We start from the raw sequence: 16,821 nt of genomic DNA on the forward strand, positions 1-16,821 counted from the left end.
TATTGTTTTGTTTATACAAGCCTTCGGAGACTCTTCTTCGTCACATCAGCGGTTTTGTAACACATATTTGATACCTGGTTCGACTCTGATACCTGATGGAGAAGATACAGTGGAATGACTGTAAGTCTTAACAACTATACGCCATTATCAAAGATTACATGATTACGTACAATCACAGGATTGCATTTATATCTTCAATTTTATGGTTTAAATATACAATTGTACTCCACATTACAATAATACTGTAGAAGCTGACTGTGACTGAAACTACTTCTTTCGCAATACAAGTTACCCGGTCAAAGTCAGGTGATCAAATCAGAGTGACAAATTTTTGAAGGTCTGTTCTCGGTAATAACACGATTTTGCTCGCTACACACAGGAAACATTGCAGCTTGGAAAAACAGGAAGGAAAAAAATTTTTCACTTTTACAAATGACTTTACAAGAGGAACTTGAAAAACTCTTAGTTGAAAGGATTTACATATATCATTAAATACTAGCAAAAATGGTATGTACCCCCCACCAACATTTTAGAACATAGTGGAACTCGTCTACAACACATACGACTTATAAAATGTTCATGTCGTGAAATGTGAAATACTGTGCCAATAGCCTAGCTATCTAAAAGTCACACGAACTCATCCACTATGAATAATTCTATGAATAAAGCTATGAACTGAAGATACTAACAATATTTTTCTATAGGATACTAAGACTCCTGTTACATTGGCTAAGGTCATCAAGGTTTTGGGTAGAACCGGTTCTAGAGGTGGTGTCACCCAAGTCAGAGTTGAGTTCTTGGAAGATGCTTCCAGAACCATCGTCAGAAACGTTAAGGGTCCAGTCAGAGAAAATGACATCTTGTGCTTGATGGAATCCGAGAGAGAAGCCAGAAGATTGCGTTAATCTTGCTATATTGCTATTATATCATTATCATTATACATGAATATACACATCTAATATAAGTTTTTGGCATTATTGGGAAAGGAATGAATAAAGTAGATTTACTCGAAGTTAAAAGTTTAAGATTTGGTTTTACTCTTGCTCTTGCTCTTCTTTTTCTTGTCTCTCCTCAAAGCTGAGGATAATGACTTTTTAATGGAAGTTGTTCTTTTCATTTTAGAATCCTTAGTAGTATTTAAATCAGAAACCTGGTCTGTGGTCAGTGATAGAGCACTACTAACATCTGTTGAAGTATCAATTGTAGTATCTCCTAGAGCCACATCATCTGCTTCATTTTCTTCGAAATGCTCTTGTTCAGGCTGTTGAATATTCACTTTTGGTATTACTACTTCTTCTTTATCTTCTTCTTCTTCTTCTTCTTCTTCTTCTTCTTCTTCTTCTTCTTGTGGTTGTGAAGTAGTTTCTTCCTCAAGCACAATCTCACTATTCTCTTTTGAATTTGAAGCTACCTCTATATTAATTGAGCTTTCCTCCACTTTATGAGCTTGTTCTGGTTGTGCAAAAGGATTCACAAATACATATGAATCTTCCAAGCTTACACCTTTAACAAGCTTGATTCCAGAATGATCTTTAGCACGAGAATCACAGAAAGTTCCATATTTCCACATAGTAAACTGTATTATACTTTCAAAAGCAACTTTATCATACCGAAATAAATTAGCCAGATCAATATTTAAAGGTGAATCAGGTTCGGGATCGTCTAATAAGAGTAAAACTGCACCAACCAAATTCACCAAATTCCAAGCTGGAGACCAAGCATCGGATTTGAGAATATCAAGGCATATTTCTCCAGTGTTCAAATTAATATTGGGATGATGTATTGGAGTAGAAGAATCAAAACGTATACTTGGAGGTTTCATTGGGTAATCTCTTCCCACGCTAATTAAAAGGTTCCATTGTCCATTATAGTAATAAGGGGAATCTTCTTTAGTTTGCTTAGCAATAACTGCATGCCATTCCAATAAACTTTCATTAGAATCTATGGGGGCCAATTCAATAATCTGAGGGTTGGTTTTCGATGGACCTGCTCTGTTTAGCAGGTTAAGCTCTTGTAAAAGTCTTTTCTCTGCCATATTGTAAGGAAAGTAGTATATGAGTTCAATCAAAAATAAACAAGCACCAGTCCAAAATACTTACATAACTGTGCATATGCTGAATCTTTATATGTTGATTCAGAGGCTATCAAGTTTCATATTCCATAGAAAATCCGACATACAGGTGTAACTCCGACCGTTCCTCGGAGCCTTAAAGTTTGTGACTGACTTGTGAAAATTGAGACTTGGGTAGTGGGGGGAATCCCAATTAGGCAACTTTTGTGGGCCACGGCTATTATGGTCATCTCTTATGCATTTTGGTAGAACATAAACGTTTTTGGAATGACCATTCTAATGCCATTATGGAGTTCACTATAGCAAGATTCTCGATTAAGAGTGTTTATAACCTGGATAATTATAGTAATCATAGCCTGAATGTGTCATAATTGGAAGGTATGACAATAAATCTAATATTATCCGCCAAGTATTCAATTTAAGTCATTACTGACTATTTGCAGTAGCAGCCCTTCAAGAATTTTATTTAGTCACTTTCTTGAGCTCTTTTATTACGTAACTTAATGTCTATGTTCCAAGCCAATTGTTTTGGCTGGCATTGATGGTTAATAACTCACACCCACATATGACCAATTCCTGATAGTTGATTCGTCCAGAAATGTCGCATGATGACAAACTCAAGACACCGCTTTCCGTATCGGGTTTTGAGTCGGGCCGATTCAGGCCTGTAATGACTCACGTAGAACGTTTTGTATGTCTGAAAAATTTTCGTACATTAAAAGAAGTCGGTTATCATGAATACATTCTTTGCAAGTGACTGATATCCTGAGACCAATTCATTAAATCAGACATGAGCGCAGTTTCAAGAGCACAGCATGTGCACCATTTTGCCCGTATGGCAAGAATCAGACAATTTTCACAATCCACCATACAATTGGAAAAGAAATTGAACAAATACTCCAGTCTTATTACTGAAGACAAATCACAAGGTGCCTCGCAAGCAATGCTTTATGCTACCGGGTTCCAAGAAGAAGATATGAACAAGGCCCAAATTGGTGTTGGGTCTGTGTGGTGGTCTGGTAACCCTTGTAATATGCATTTAATGGAATTAAACAACCAATGTTCTGCCGCAGTTAATAATGCAGGTTTAAAAGCCATGCAATTCAATTCTATTGGTGTTTCCGATGGTATTTCTAACGGGACTGATGGTATGCGTTATTCCTTACAATCAAGAGAAATCATTGCAGATTCTTTTGAAACTATCATGATGGCTCAAATGTATGATGGTGGGATTGCCATTCCATCTTGTGACAAGAATATGCCTGGTACTTTGATTGCCATGGGAAGACATAACAGACCTTCACTTATGGTCTATGGTGGTACAACTATGCCAGGTTCCCCTACTTGTGGATCTTCAAATGTTCCCAAGAACATTGATATCATCTCGGCATTCCAATCATATGGTCAATTTTTAGCTAACGAAATCACCGAAGATGAAAGAGTTGATATCGTCAGACATGCATGTCCTGGTCCTGGTTCTTGTGGTGGTATGTATACTGCTAACACGATGGCTTCAGCCTCTGAAGTTATGGGTATGACTTTACCATACTCTTCTTCTGCTCCTGCTATTTCTGCTGAAAAGAAGGCTGAATGTGCTGCATCTGGTGAAGCTATCAAAAACTTATTGGCTTTGGATTTGAAACCACGAGACATTATGACCAAGAAGGCATTTGAAAATGCCATTACTTATATTATTGCTACTGGTGGTTCAACTAATGCTGTTTTGCATATGATTGCCATTGCTCATTCTGTTGGTGTTGAATTAACTGTTGATGATTTCCAAAGAATCTCTGATAACACACCTTTATTGGCTGATTTCAGACCTTCTGGTAAATATGTTATGGCTGACTTACAACAATATGGTGGTACTCCAGCTGTTATGAAGTTATTATTGGCTGAAGGTTTACTTGATGGTTCTCAAATCACTGTCACTGGTAAGACCATCAAAGAAAATTTGGAAAAGCTTCCTGGTTTACCTCAATCCCAAGACATTGTTATGCCTTTGTCTAACCCATTGAAGCCAAATGGTCATTTGCAAATCTTAAAGGGTACTTTGGCTCCTGGTGGGTCTGTTGGTAAGATTACCGGTAAGGAAGGTACTTACTTTAAAGGTAAGGCAAGGGTGTTTGATGATGAACATTTATTCATTAAAGCCTTAGAAAATGGTGAAATCAAAAAGGGTGAAAAAACCGTTTGTATTATCAGATATGAAGGTCCAAAGGGTGGTCCAGGTATGCCTGAAATGTTGAAGCCTTCTTCAGCATTAATGGGTTACGGTTTGGGTAAGGATGTTGCCTTGTTGACTGATGGTAGATTTTCTGGTGGATCTCATGGGTTCTTGATTGGTCACATTGTACCCGAAGCTGCTGAAGGTGGACCAATCGCTTTGGTTTATGATGGTGATGAAGTTGTCATTGATGCTGATAACAATAAGATTGACTTAATGGTTAGTGAAGATGTCTTAGCTGAAAGAAAGAAGAGTTGGACTGCTCCTGCTCCAAGATATACCAGAGGTACTTTATCCAAGTATGCTAAGTTGGTATCTGATGCTTCCAAGGGTTGTGTTACTGATCTTTAAGCAACAACATAAGAAGTACATCAAATTATTATACTAATAAATATTATCATGTTTAATCCTCATTAATTGGCTCGATTTCATCCTTAAATACGTGCATCAAGTAGCTCATTATGTATGCCTTATCCTGATCTAATGTTGGATACTGATACTCCTTATGAATACTAAAGAAGGGTATACCCAACTTTGTAAGGGTCTGACAAGTTTCCTGTGCCATACTTGTACACTTATCGTAAAACTCAGCATCGAATTGATCAATGATTCCTTTCAATTTTGTCTCATTGATCAGTTTATTATGGTTGGCAAGCTTTGAAAGTCGGACCCCCAGTGGACCTTCACCAGTGGCCCCTTCGATTAATCGTCTTCTACTCTCTTCGTATTCCTTTTGGAACTTGAGTTGGTTTCTTATCACCGATATGATTCGGTGTCGAGAATCCTCGTTTGTCATTATAGTTTCTCGGATATACTTGTCCGCAAGATATCTTTGACTAATGTATTGAGAATTTAAAGCACTAGTATGGCCCTGATCATTTGTAGATTCCTGATCGGTATTATATTCACGTTCAATACCCTTGAGAACATCATTCATGATAACAAAGAGTTGATCGGTGTTCTTCTTCCGCTGTTGATACGTCTTTAGGAATGCATTCTTTTGTAGCAGGCGGCCCTCAAGAAGTAGCTTAACAAGTTTGGCTTCATTATGTTTGGTGAGAGATGGATACTTCTTCAATGCACTCTTCAGGATCAGTATGTCCTTTAGAAGATGATGAACTCCATAAGTAACTATTTCTCTTTCTAGTTTGGGGTCCATAATGTTGATGGGAAGAGATGATGGTTGATTTTCCACAGTGAGATCTGAGACAATAATTTTATTAAACCTGAAACCACGCTGCTGATTACAAGGTTACTATCGTATGATATATTCTATTATGTTCTTACGCTAACTATTTCATCCGTACAGTGTAATCATCACCCGATTGAGTGATGTAGCGGACCCAAGGATACGATTGGTATTGTAATTTAGGCTCGTTAATCCGTAAATACCGTACTTGGATTCCACTAGTGGTAAAATATGGAATAGAAAAGTTAACCTTGATAGGTTTCTTTGAAACTAACCCATTACCAAATTTATTACCAAGAGTACGATCAGTATCATCTTCTACCGCTGGTAGACCCATTTCACCTCGCATATGATATTGTTTCCCTCCAGCAAATGTCTTTAATTTCCATATAAGACAACTCTTTTCAGGCACGTATTTCACTGAACCATATTCAGGTGTAAATTTAGGAGTATCAGCGTCTTCAGGTAAAGGAATAACAATTTCCACATTATTAGCTGTTGATTTTTTCTTTATTTGAGCCTTAACAGAACAAAGAATCTCAATACGTGAATGTTTATGAATTTTCGTTTTGCATGTGACTAAGATTAATGGTTTCATAAGAAATTGAGCCAGTGATAACCGGTAAGACATAAGTGTGAAATCACCATCTGGTGGAATAAAAGTTATAATACGATCATTTTCAAATTTTGATAATCTAACACATTGATGAAATTTGATATCTTCCATTTCAATACTTTTACCATCCTCTGTTGCACTTGCATCTCCTAATCCTCCACCACTACCGGTAAATATACCTTTATCATTTAAACCAAGTCGTAAATCAGGCATCCCACTTAAATGTGATTTCATTTTCACTTCTCCTAAAATTTCACTATTAAGTACTTGACCATTGGCATTGATTAACATATTGATCAGTTCCACAACATCCAAAAATGCTTCGTTCTTCTTATAAACAATACCATCCTTACGCCATGATACGGCATTAGTGACTGCAGGAGGCGGTTGAACAAAAGTATTAGAATCAGCATTGGGATCAGCCTTACGAGCCTTTCTAATCAATTTATAATAATCTTGAGTAATATATTCCTTAAGAATCTTTGTATCAGTGGTTTGAGGGATTCCAAAATCCATCATTTCATCAAGTAATTCATATATTATAACAAAATTATCCCGAATACTCTCTTCTTCAAGTGATTTGAAATATTGAGTTAATACTTCAATTAATTTACTTAAAAATACAATCATTGCCATAATATTCTCATTCTTCTTGGTCAAAGCACACAAATAAAGATTATTATGTTGTATATACACGTAGTGAACTCCTTGGTGTGACAAATAAGGTTTGAATTGACTTTCATCTTCTTCGTTTTCACTTTGTAAAAGTAAAAGTGGAAATTGGTCAATGGCATCTGTGGCAACATCTCCTTTGTAATCTCGTGAAAGAAGTGTCTTCCCTTTGATGTCAAGGAAATGCAATTGCGATGCCATGGTTTATTGGATCAGCTACTTGCGAGGGATCTTCAATATTATTTGGCAACGTTTGTTAGTACTACTTTCCATTGTAGTGTAGAATTGCCAACCTGTGCTTTTTTAACTTGTTGTTGTTTTCATACTCATAGGCAAATATACAGGAAATTGTTCTGATTATGTAATAATGCGACAGACGGCTTTAGGGCAATATGTGGAGTAAGAAAGGGTGATATGCTACATAAAGGGTAATCCTAATGGTATGATTTGTCCAGAATCAACTTGCTTAAGTATACAATAGCAAAGTGGTTAGTTATACTATCGTAAAGGCTGCCGTATTAATTTTGTGGTGTATCTCTTTATCTGTTCTGTAGTTTCCGGTCTTCACTACTCGTTCTTGATTTCACTTTCTACACAAGGTAACCATTCGGCCATCAACATGTTTTGGTTAAAGAACATCAACTTCATTCAACTACGTCGTTATCTCATGCTTCATAAGTTGAGTGTAACCCCAAAGCTCGTAAAAACAGAAACAGGATGAATGGAGAAATTCTCATGTAAAGGAACTCCTATAAAAGCAATTAAGTTGCCTTAATCGCAACACTGGCAAATCGAATGTGTTCGGATTTACACAAGTGGTTTGGCGTTTATAGCTGTAGAACGAGAATGTGAATCTTCGTAATGCTACAGCAATTATGCGAATTCGTTAGGGGCTGAAACCGAATCGACATCAAAGATTGTAATTAGTGCTCGATAATATTAACAAATAAATAATAATAAATAATAATAGGAAATGTAATAAAAAAATGAGTTATTAAAAAAATCATCAGGGGGAAGGGGGAAAGGTAAATAGATCATCATCAAATAACATTAGATTAGTCGGGACCACATCTAGTGTGGTGGTGAACTTAAAACTCAGAATTCACTTTAAACCGTTTGGTGCTTGGCCTGCAAGTCTGGTAAAGGAATAGCTTTTGGAACCAAATAAGAGTTTTGAGGATTGGCTAAACCGGCATAAGCATTATACCAAGCAGCGAAAGCGGTAAGTAAACCGAATACACCACCGGCCTTCTTTACATTTCTGTCACCAGCTTTTAAATCAGCAATGGCCAAAAGTAAAAATGTAATCGATAAAAAGAAGAAAATCAGAAAGAATGCGACAGTAGATTTCAAGGTCATCAACATAAGGAAAAAAGTGAAAATAAACCAACCAACGAGGAAAATACCAACAGCATATTCAAAAGATGTTTGATCAAATTCACCATCTGCACTTGTAAAAGCAGCCTTAATACCAAATTGTTTGGTGTTAATAGCAGCCCATGAACCCCAGAAACCACCGTATGATGAAAGTGCGACACCACCAAAAGTGTTACCAACAGCGATTTCAAACATACCAGCAATTAATTGTGCGGCACCACCATAAAAGTAAGCTAAACCAATAACAATATTAGGAATGGTAACACCTCTGGCTTCACAATTAATCAAGGAAAGAACAAACGTGGTTAAGGCAAAAGCGGATAAACCCAAAGGAGCTGGGTTAGCAAAGTTATGTTTAGGAGGAGGAGCTAAACCGGGGTTTAAAGTACCACCGAAGGCTTCGACTAATTCGGATTTCAAGTATCTTTCATTACCGAAAAAAACATAGTCACCATCATCAACAACTTTGTTGATTTCAAACCCTTCAGGGTGGTGGTCATATGTATGGACAGAGTGCTGCTCTTGAGGCATATTGATATTTCCTTTACTGTTAGAGATTAAGACACTTCAGCAGATATTAAATTTTAACTATGAATACAAAAATGTTGATGGGGGATATTTGTACTTTTATAGTTGCAAATCAGACAATGAGGGGTCTTTTCAGTTTAAGGTGATAATGTCTGAGAAGGTCAACCGTTTACGGCAATTTTTGTCATCGCTTTTACGATTATTTATTACTTATGCAAGCCTTTCGTCAGACAGTACTACGGGCACTGAGTCAAGCCGTCAAGTCATACGTCCTTGTGTCTGGTACGATGCTATTTCGTGTCTGAAATGGCAACAAAGGTCTCTTTTATGTATATTAGCGGGGGTGCTCTCTCCGACAGACAAAAAAGTTAAACAATAGCTCCAACAAAAATCGTCTTCGGAGTAGTGATGGTTGTCTCGGAGTTTCTGCCTTTTTGCTCACTCCAGCCAACTCCCATGGCTGCATATAAACAATATCTGAGGTTCGGAGGGGCCATATTTTAGTAACATCGAATTAAGTTTATGGTACGGGCACATCTCACCCCTCCAGATTTGGATACCTTATACTTTTGCAACCCCACAAATCAATTTTATTCGTGTCTGAAACTAGTTTGAGTGGTACGACTAATGCGACCTTCAAATTATCTCCGATTACAACCCCCACACAGATCAAGAATTTATTTTCATCACAATAGCTAATTGGTACATGGATTTAGAGTCTAAACTACAGTTGATAGCTTTTTCAGCTTAATAGATATCAATAGATATTAATTTGTAGATAACAAAATGATGGATTAATTAAACTTTCAAAGAAGGACTTAGGAGGAAATTGAAATTCTAAGTTCTTAATGCCGGCCTACAAAGAAATACTGTATATACGTGACTCACGTGACTCACGTAACTCCGGTAACAGACCAGCCAAATCAATTTCTTTAGCAACTATACTTATCTCCGGTTCAATGTTGAAATTTATTCTACAAGTCGATCTCAATCCATTTTTACACCTAGTGTGATGTCACCTGATAGTACGAATGACAAGGAAAATAAAGTTGAACCTGTTGATGTAGTAATATTCATTAATCCCCCCTCCCACTGCCTTCCCCCACACTATCATTGGTGGTACTTTTTTTCGGCATCAAATTAGTCTGAAGAAATATGCCGGAGTGGTGCAACTTTTTGGACTACGGTGACCTAGAATCTTTGGCAATTTCTGGCTTTGTCCCGGTCCATCGTACCAACACGACCATATAACCCTTAGATTATGTATAAAACAGTGACTTAGGTAATTGTTGCATTGTTGAAAGGTGTTATCATCTTCCTATAACTTAGAATCCTTTCATCCTTTAACTCATCATTTCCCCTCCGTCTCCACTTATAATATTAATTTAAGAGGAATTTTTTATAGGGATGGTAGAGCTATATTATTTTCCCGGGATTCCTTGGTTTCTTCCGAATTGTAGTTAAACAAATTTGACAACAGAAAGCAGTATGAGAAGGTAACTAGACAGACATACATGCATCTACTACTTTTTGGGACGACTTATTCAAGTCCATACATGGGGATGGTGGTACCGGGTGTATCTGGAATCATGATAACGTTTCTGTATTGTTATGGTTACACTCGAGTCTTCTTTCAGACAGACAATTCTCTAGGGTCTGAGAACATAAGCACGCGTCGATCGGCGTTGACTCTAATGACTTCGGAGGTTTTTCTCAACCCCACAAAACTCATCCATCTCCGGCTGTCACAACTTTTACTGAGCTACCATTAAATCACATATTATTCCTACACTTCTGACTGGTGGTTTCCAAAGGTAGTGCACGAGTAGTGGGCGTACAAATACATCACGTTACTTCAACACCTACAAGATTCCATTACCAGAAATTATTCCTACAATAAGATAAAATAACCAAGTATATGATTCATTAACTATAAACCAAGACTTAAAAACCCAACATAACGATTTGTATATAAACCATTTCTAATCAATAGCAACGTTTTATAATGTTGGAGCACTTTTATTTCTTGCAAGTGCAAGTAGTGGAAGAACCACATTCACAGGTAGAACCGCAAGAACAAGTAGAACAGGCACACATTTTAGATAAGATTGTAAATTTAATTGTTTGTTTGATAAGTATCAATTGAACTGATTAAAAGAAAAGATTAAACTTTTTTATTCGTTTCAATGAGCTTTGGCTCAGTTTATATACCAAAGATTGCGTGAATAGTGCTCCATGAAATCTCAAGTTTCGAAAGTCATCTCAAAGAACTTTCCTGTACATTGCAAAAACGAGGGCATTTCGCTACTGGCTGCGAAAAGGTCTACGAGAGGCGCATTCCCAAAAGAGAAACTATTGGTCACATGTGGGGCATGTGCGTGAATTGTGCGAGAGTGAGGAAATAGTGCGATTGGATTAAAGGTGAGGAAATTATGCTATTGGGTCTCAGATTGAATGCCACTGGCTGCAGGCGATAAATTCTCAAATAGTTGTGAAGGTTCTAAATTATGTGTGATGAGTCGTGCACTACTTTTATATAATGGTTTGGGGTACAATTCTTCTCATGGTTAGAATGGGATATATATTGGAAAGGTAAAGGTTCTTATATATTCCTCAGGATAACCATTAGAGTTAATTATTACAGGCGTTAAAATGGTTACGATATCAGCCACACCTATTTTTAATTATTGTCTGTAAATATAGGTGCTTTACTGACTAATTACCCATTTTCGTCAGACTAATGATCATACATTCTTTCTACCACAATCAGTGCTTATCATACACTCATTCTAACGCAATCAGTGTTTTAATATATGACTTTCCTCATAGCAATATTCATAATATTATATGGAATGTTACCATATATTACTGCATATGTGAATGCGTACTCAAATTAGTACTGAGGCTAGCCAAAGATTTAGACCCGTCCATAAATTAACAAGGCATTTAAGGTAAATAGATATCTACTCTAAGTCATTGAACGACTCTATTACAATTGTTCCTTCTCTTCCTTTCAATGACGGCTTGATTCTTCTATCCTTCGTAATAACACTCTTTTGTGTATCAACAACAGTATCAGCGTAACCCAATACAGCCGAAATATCAACATACACAAAATCATTGGTATCTGAATTACTCTTTTAATGGCTTGAACCAAATAAAACATAAACAGGCACATCAACAGAAGCAGAATAGGGCCATTAAAGCAAACGGGGAAATAGATGGTACTTTGAATTACCCTTTATATTCCACTAGTTTTAATTTTCTCTCTTGATAAGGTAGTTTTGTTTGTGATTCTGAGTGACTGTTACCTTAGTGTTTGAATAATAATAAGCATTGCAAGCATATTTCAACTGGTTTGCTCACAAAATTAACTTGAATATTCGTTTCATCTGAATCTTGTGTTATTATCCCAGTTAAAACTCGATTACCCTTTTGTATAAATTCCTGAAAGTCCCCACACCCCTAGATGGCTTTTCTTAGATCACCTCGTAGAGGAGCCGCCAACACACATCAACAAACAACTGCCAATACAACAATCGATATGGACGTCGCCGATATTTCACAGTCAATGGAGAATGTATCGCTTAGTCAAATGGATATTGATACGAGCTATAGAGGTCCTGCTAACTACTCCTATCACAACAAAGAGAATGTTACTCCACAATCTTCACCAACCAAATCCATCTTACATTCGTCTCCAACAAGACCAGCGCATCCAATGGCATCCCCTGGTACAAATTTCTTTCATCAACAACAACAACAACAGCAACAGCAGCAGCAGCAACAACAACAACTCATAAGTAGAAACATCGATCTCTTACAACCAACAAATAATCTGTTCAGTAATGAAGAATTCTCTCGTCGGTCAAACAACCCAAATACCAAGAGGCTTGCGTCAGTTGCTCAACTTTACTTCCTTGACTATTACTGCGACATGTTTGACTATGTTATTTCAAGAAGAGATCGTACTAAGTTAGTCCAACAAAGATTGGCTACGGATGCTCAATTTGTGGAAAACCCCCAACGTCAACAGTTGGAATGGAAGAACTATGTTGGACGTGAGCGGGCATTATTGCGTAAGCGTCGGCTTAAGCCTAAGCACAAGGACTTTGAAATGATCACCCAAGTGGGCCAGGGTGGTTATGGTCAAGTTTTCCTTGCAAGAAAGAAAGATACTAGAGAAATTTGTGCACTTAAGATACTAAACAAGAAACTCTTGGTTAAACTTGATGAAACTAGACACGTATTAACAGAAAGAGATATTTTGACCAACACACGTAGTGAATGGTTGGTTAAATTACTTTATGCTTTCCAAGATCCTGAAAAGGTTTACTTGGCTATGGAATTTGTTCCAGGTGGTGATTTCCGGACTCTTTTAAACAACACGGGTTATTTGATTCCTCCTCATGCCCGTTTTTACGTTGGAGAAATGTTTGCTGCCGTTAATTCATTACATGAATTGGGTTTTACACATAGAGATTTAAAGCCTGAAAACTTTTTAATAGATTCTAAAGGTCATATTAAGTTGACTGATTTTGGTTTGGCAGCAGGCACTGTCTCTAATGACAGAATTGAAAGTATGAGAATCAAATTGAAGAATTTACAAGATTTTGATGATTATCAATTGCCATCACAATCTATGATTGAACGTCAACGGATATTCCGTGCCAGTCAAGGTCATCATAATTTAGCCAATTCCATTGTTGGATCACCAGATTATATGGCACTTGAAGTCTTAGAGGGTAAGAGTTATGATTATACCATTGATTATTGGTCTTTGGGGTGTATGCTTTTTGAAGCACTTTGTGGATATCCACCATTTTCAGGTTCCAAGCAAGAAGAAACCTATTATAATTTAAAGCACTGGAAATCGGCATTAGTTAGACCTCAAACAAAGGATGGTCGATATGTTTTCAGTGACAGAACTTGGCATTTGATCACCAAGTTGATTGCCTCACCATCTTCAAGATTAAGAACCTTTAGACAGGTGCAACAGATGTCTTATTTTGCGGATATTAAGGATTGGAATCTGTTAAGAGAAAGAACTCCCCCATTCACTCCACAATTAGATAATGAAGAAGATGCTGGCTATTTTGATGATTTTGAAGATGAAGAAAGTATGCTCAAATATAAAGATGTTTTCGCCCGTCAAGAACATAATGAACAATTGTTGGAGAAGGGAGGAGCTGCTGCTGTGAAATATCATGAAAATAACTTTATTGGATTTACATTTAAGCACAAGATGAATCCTAATAACAAATTCAATAATGGGGAAATCAATCTCTTAAACATGGGTGGTAATGTAGGTAACCGATTTGATCCTTTGGCTACCTTATACTAGTACAAGTTACATTTATTTCTTTATGTGATTTTTTTGCTGATATTTAGTATACAAACGAATAAAACTATTTTAGTATATAACCGAAGTGAACTTCTTAGTTTAATCTATTAGCTCTTCCAAATATAGTCTTGTTGTAATTTTGACTCTATAACATCACGTTGGACATCTTCATGGACTGTGAGACATTGAATCTTAGCAGCATCTAATATGTTCTTTAACTCCTTCATTTCAAAGAGTCCATTACTCTCCAATAGTATAATTTTACACTCATCGTGTTCAACAGAATACGTCACTACGTGATGTGATTTAGAAGCAACAATTTGTTCCATGCTGGGATCGAATATAAGGGAGCTACCTTGTTCCGGAGGAACAGCTACCACTGTGGACACAAATGATTTATACATAGCGACACCAGCATCCACCAACGCATAGAATGCAGAGTTTATAGCCATATTCAATTCTAAGGCAGTGTATTCTGGACGTCCATCTGCAATTAGAAATTGAACAACTACTTGAATTGTTTGTCTGGGATATTTAAACCCAATGATTATGTTTTGAAGCAAATTTCTGATCTTTTCTTCTAGCAACTTCTCTCGACTGTTGCTAAGTCCCGTTACCGGTCGTACAACTACTTCAAGACTAACTGTTTGTGGGAGTTCTTGACGAGCCTTAGCTTCTATGGGACCAACTACTGATGTTATCACTTTATTACCATTGACAACGTACAGACAAGATCCGTCAGAGTTGCCTAGTACACCCGCATGGACTTCCAACGAGCTCATACTTTATCTTTGCATACGCAGGTTAAGATATATGTGAAGTACCTTTAAAGAACCTAAGGTTAAGTTAGTCTCATCGGATCCAAAAGTATATACCCTAAATATTTGGTTCGGGCACGTCCTTTACTGGTCTTCTATAAGCTAAAGCTCTTTATTAGATATAATTGTAAAAAAGCAGATGGGACAGTCAGGGATCTTGTTTATTAAGCAGCAATAGCTAAATGTTTGTGTTTAAGAGAATATTTATAAGAAAGTGTTACTTTTGTCATCATGACTTTGATTCTTTTGATTTTCTCCAATTTATTCAATAATATTACCATAAGTCTAACGTCAAATCCAAATTATTAAAGGATATTGAAGATGGGTCTTCTACTTTACAAGATTTACCTTAGACCAGTAAATATACTGGAATTTCGGTTTTATAACTATTTATATTGCTCTTTACATTTTCTATATCCGGTCGGAGAATCACGTGACTGAAATAAATTTCCGGGTTATGCACTATCTGAAGATGATGTCAATTAGTTGTGATATCTTCACAGCTATAGCTCTTTACTCTTTGTACACATGGAAGACTATGGAGACGATCTTTTGAATGATCTTGCATCATCAGAAGACGAAACAGAAACAGAAACTCATAAACTGAATGAAATTGTCAATACTGGTGTTCTTGGTTTCTCATCTCGAGTATTACCCTTAGTACCACTGTTACTAAAGCAAGTGAAATATTACACTAATGAAGAGGAAATGGACTATTTAGAGTTGATTGATGATGGTACTGAAAACAAGGAGTACAAATTCATTCTGCATATTAATGAGGTTTCCCATAATATACGTGAAGAAGTTGAAGAACTAGATTCAATCATTAAATCCCAATATAAAGTTGTATTTCCTGAATTAGAAACACTTATAAAGAATCCCGTTGATTACGTGAGAATTGTCAAGTTAATTCAAGGCAATTTAAATAACATTAAGGATTTTGAAGTTCAGTTACAGACCATTCTACCCAATGAGAAAGTATTGTTAGTATTGATGGCAGCATTACAACAGGAAAGGAAGAATGAAGAATTGGATGATACGATTCCAAATGTTAATTGGCAAGAAATATCAGTATTATGTAATAATTTACTTGAATTGGAAGATCTTATAGCACAGTTGAATAATTTCATATCTGTTAAACTTCTGAAATTTGCACCAAATGTTACTGAACTTATTGGACCAATTGCTACTTCGCAACTTTTACTAGCTGTGGGATCATTAAAACAATTGGCGCAAACACCTTCATGTAACATCCCATCTTTGGGAATGAAGGAGATGTCATCCTCTACAACTTCAAATAATGTCACCCACAATACCAAAAGAAACACAGGGTACCTTTACCATACACCATTAGTTCAATATCTTCCTAATGATGTGGTGAAACAAGCTATGCGTATATTGAGCGGTAAGATTGTACTTGCAGCTCGTATTGACCTTGCAAAGGGATCTTCTGATGGTACAATTGGAAGAAAGTATTCCATAGACGTTCAATCCAAATTAGAAAAACTATTAACTCCACCAGAAAATGTTGGTGATAAAGCGCTCCCCATACCTATAGATAAAAAGTCCAAAAAGAGAGGAGGAAAGCGATTCAGAAAAATGAAGGAGAGAATGGGAATGAGTGAGCTTCGGAAGGCTCAAAATAAAATGGCTTTTGGTAAACAAGAAGATACTATTATGGATAGTTTTGGTGAAGAAATTGGGTTAGGTATGAGCAAAGGTGTTAAAGGTATCAATACAAATACAGGTGCTGTAATGTCTAAAGGACTTGCTAATCGACTCAAAAAACTGGAACTATTGGGGAAATCAGCTAATGATTTGGATCTTTCATTTAAGGAATCACAATTGGTTAATGGAATATCGAGAAAGAGAAAGAATGATGGACAAGCACACAACGTAAAACCTAAGAAATTAAAGAATACAGAAAAGTAAAATATTTATTACAGAACATTATAGAACAATTATTCAATCAGTTAAGA

The 16,821-nt window shown here is 36.6% G+C and overlaps 9 protein-coding genes across 9 annotated transcripts; 4 read left to right on the forward strand and 5 right to left on the reverse strand.

Moving 5' to 3' along the window:
- Positions 1 to 504: 504 nt before the first annotated feature.
- Positions 505 to 905, forward strand: RPS28_1 (40S ribosomal protein eS28; the record flags this gene model as incomplete). The annotated part of the gene is made up of 2 exons (XM_043192944.1): positions 505 to 507; positions 705 to 905. The coding sequence occupies 2 exons, from the start codon at positions 505 to 507 to the stop codon at positions 903 to 905; spliced, it is 204 nt and encodes a 67-aa protein (XP_043051332.1).
- A 116-nt stretch (positions 906 to 1,021) lies between these two features.
- PEX4 (E2 ubiquitin-protein ligase peroxin 4) lies at positions 1,022 to 2,035 on the reverse strand (the record flags this gene model as incomplete). Its single annotated transcript, XM_043192945.1, has 1 exon — positions 1,022 to 2,035. The coding sequence occupies one exon, from the start codon at positions 2,033 to 2,035 to the stop codon at positions 1,022 to 1,024; it is 1,014 nt and encodes a 337-aa protein (XP_043051333.1).
- An 826-nt stretch (positions 2,036 to 2,861) lies between these two features.
- On the forward strand, positions 2,862 to 4,649 carry ILV3 (dihydroxy-acid dehydratase; the record flags this gene model as incomplete). The annotated part of the gene is made up of 1 exon (XM_043192946.1): positions 2,862 to 4,649. The coding sequence occupies one exon, from the start codon at positions 2,862 to 2,864 to the stop codon at positions 4,647 to 4,649; it is 1,788 nt and encodes a 595-aa protein (XP_043051334.1).
- Positions 4,650 to 4,701: 52 nt separating this feature from the next.
- KQ657_002175 (uncharacterized protein) lies at positions 4,702 to 5,457 on the reverse strand (the record flags this gene model as incomplete). Its single annotated transcript, XM_043192947.1, has 1 exon — positions 4,702 to 5,457. The coding sequence occupies one exon, from the start codon at positions 5,455 to 5,457 to the stop codon at positions 4,702 to 4,704; it is 756 nt and encodes a 251-aa protein (XP_043051335.1).
- Positions 5,458 to 5,590: 133 nt separating this feature from the next.
- APM1 (Apm1p) lies at positions 5,591 to 6,976 on the reverse strand (the record flags this gene model as incomplete). The annotated part of the gene is made up of 1 exon (XM_043192948.1): positions 5,591 to 6,976. One exon carries the CDS (start codon positions 6,974 to 6,976, stop codon positions 5,591 to 5,593), a length of 1,386 nt encoding a protein of 461 aa, XP_043051336.1.
- A 906-nt stretch (positions 6,977 to 7,882) lies between these two features.
- FRP3 (putative ammonium permease) lies at positions 7,883 to 8,683 on the reverse strand (the record flags this gene model as incomplete). Its single annotated transcript, XM_043192949.1, has 1 exon — positions 7,883 to 8,683. The coding sequence occupies one exon, from the start codon at positions 8,681 to 8,683 to the stop codon at positions 7,883 to 7,885; it is 801 nt and encodes a 266-aa protein (XP_043051337.1).
- A 3,541-nt stretch (positions 8,684 to 12,224) lies between these two features.
- Positions 12,225 to 14,024, forward strand: DBF2 (serine/threonine-protein kinase; the record flags this gene model as incomplete). The annotated part of the gene is made up of 1 exon (XM_043192950.1): positions 12,225 to 14,024. One exon carries the CDS (start codon positions 12,225 to 12,227, stop codon positions 14,022 to 14,024), a length of 1,800 nt encoding a protein of 599 aa, XP_043051338.1.
- A 107-nt stretch (positions 14,025 to 14,131) lies between these two features.
- Positions 14,132 to 14,806, reverse strand: RRP46 (exosome non-catalytic core subunit; the record flags this gene model as incomplete). The annotated part of the gene is made up of 1 exon (XM_043192951.1): positions 14,132 to 14,806. One exon carries the CDS (start codon positions 14,804 to 14,806, stop codon positions 14,132 to 14,134), a length of 675 nt encoding a protein of 224 aa, XP_043051339.1.
- A 564-nt stretch (positions 14,807 to 15,370) lies between these two features.
- On the forward strand, positions 15,371 to 16,774 carry PRP31 (U4/U6-U5 snRNP complex subunit; the record flags this gene model as incomplete). The annotated part of the gene is made up of 1 exon (XM_043192952.1): positions 15,371 to 16,774. One exon carries the CDS (start codon positions 15,371 to 15,373, stop codon positions 16,772 to 16,774), a length of 1,404 nt encoding a protein of 467 aa, XP_043051340.1.
- Positions 16,775 to 16,821: the final 47 nt, after the last annotated feature.

This window comes from Scheffersomyces spartinae, assembly GCF_019049425.1.
Source record: "Scheffersomyces spartinae strain ARV_011 chromosome Unknown scaffold_2, whole genome shotgun sequence".
Lineage (NCBI taxonomy): Eukaryota > Fungi > Ascomycota > Pichiomycetes > Serinales > Debaryomycetaceae > Lizanozyma > Lizanozyma spartinae.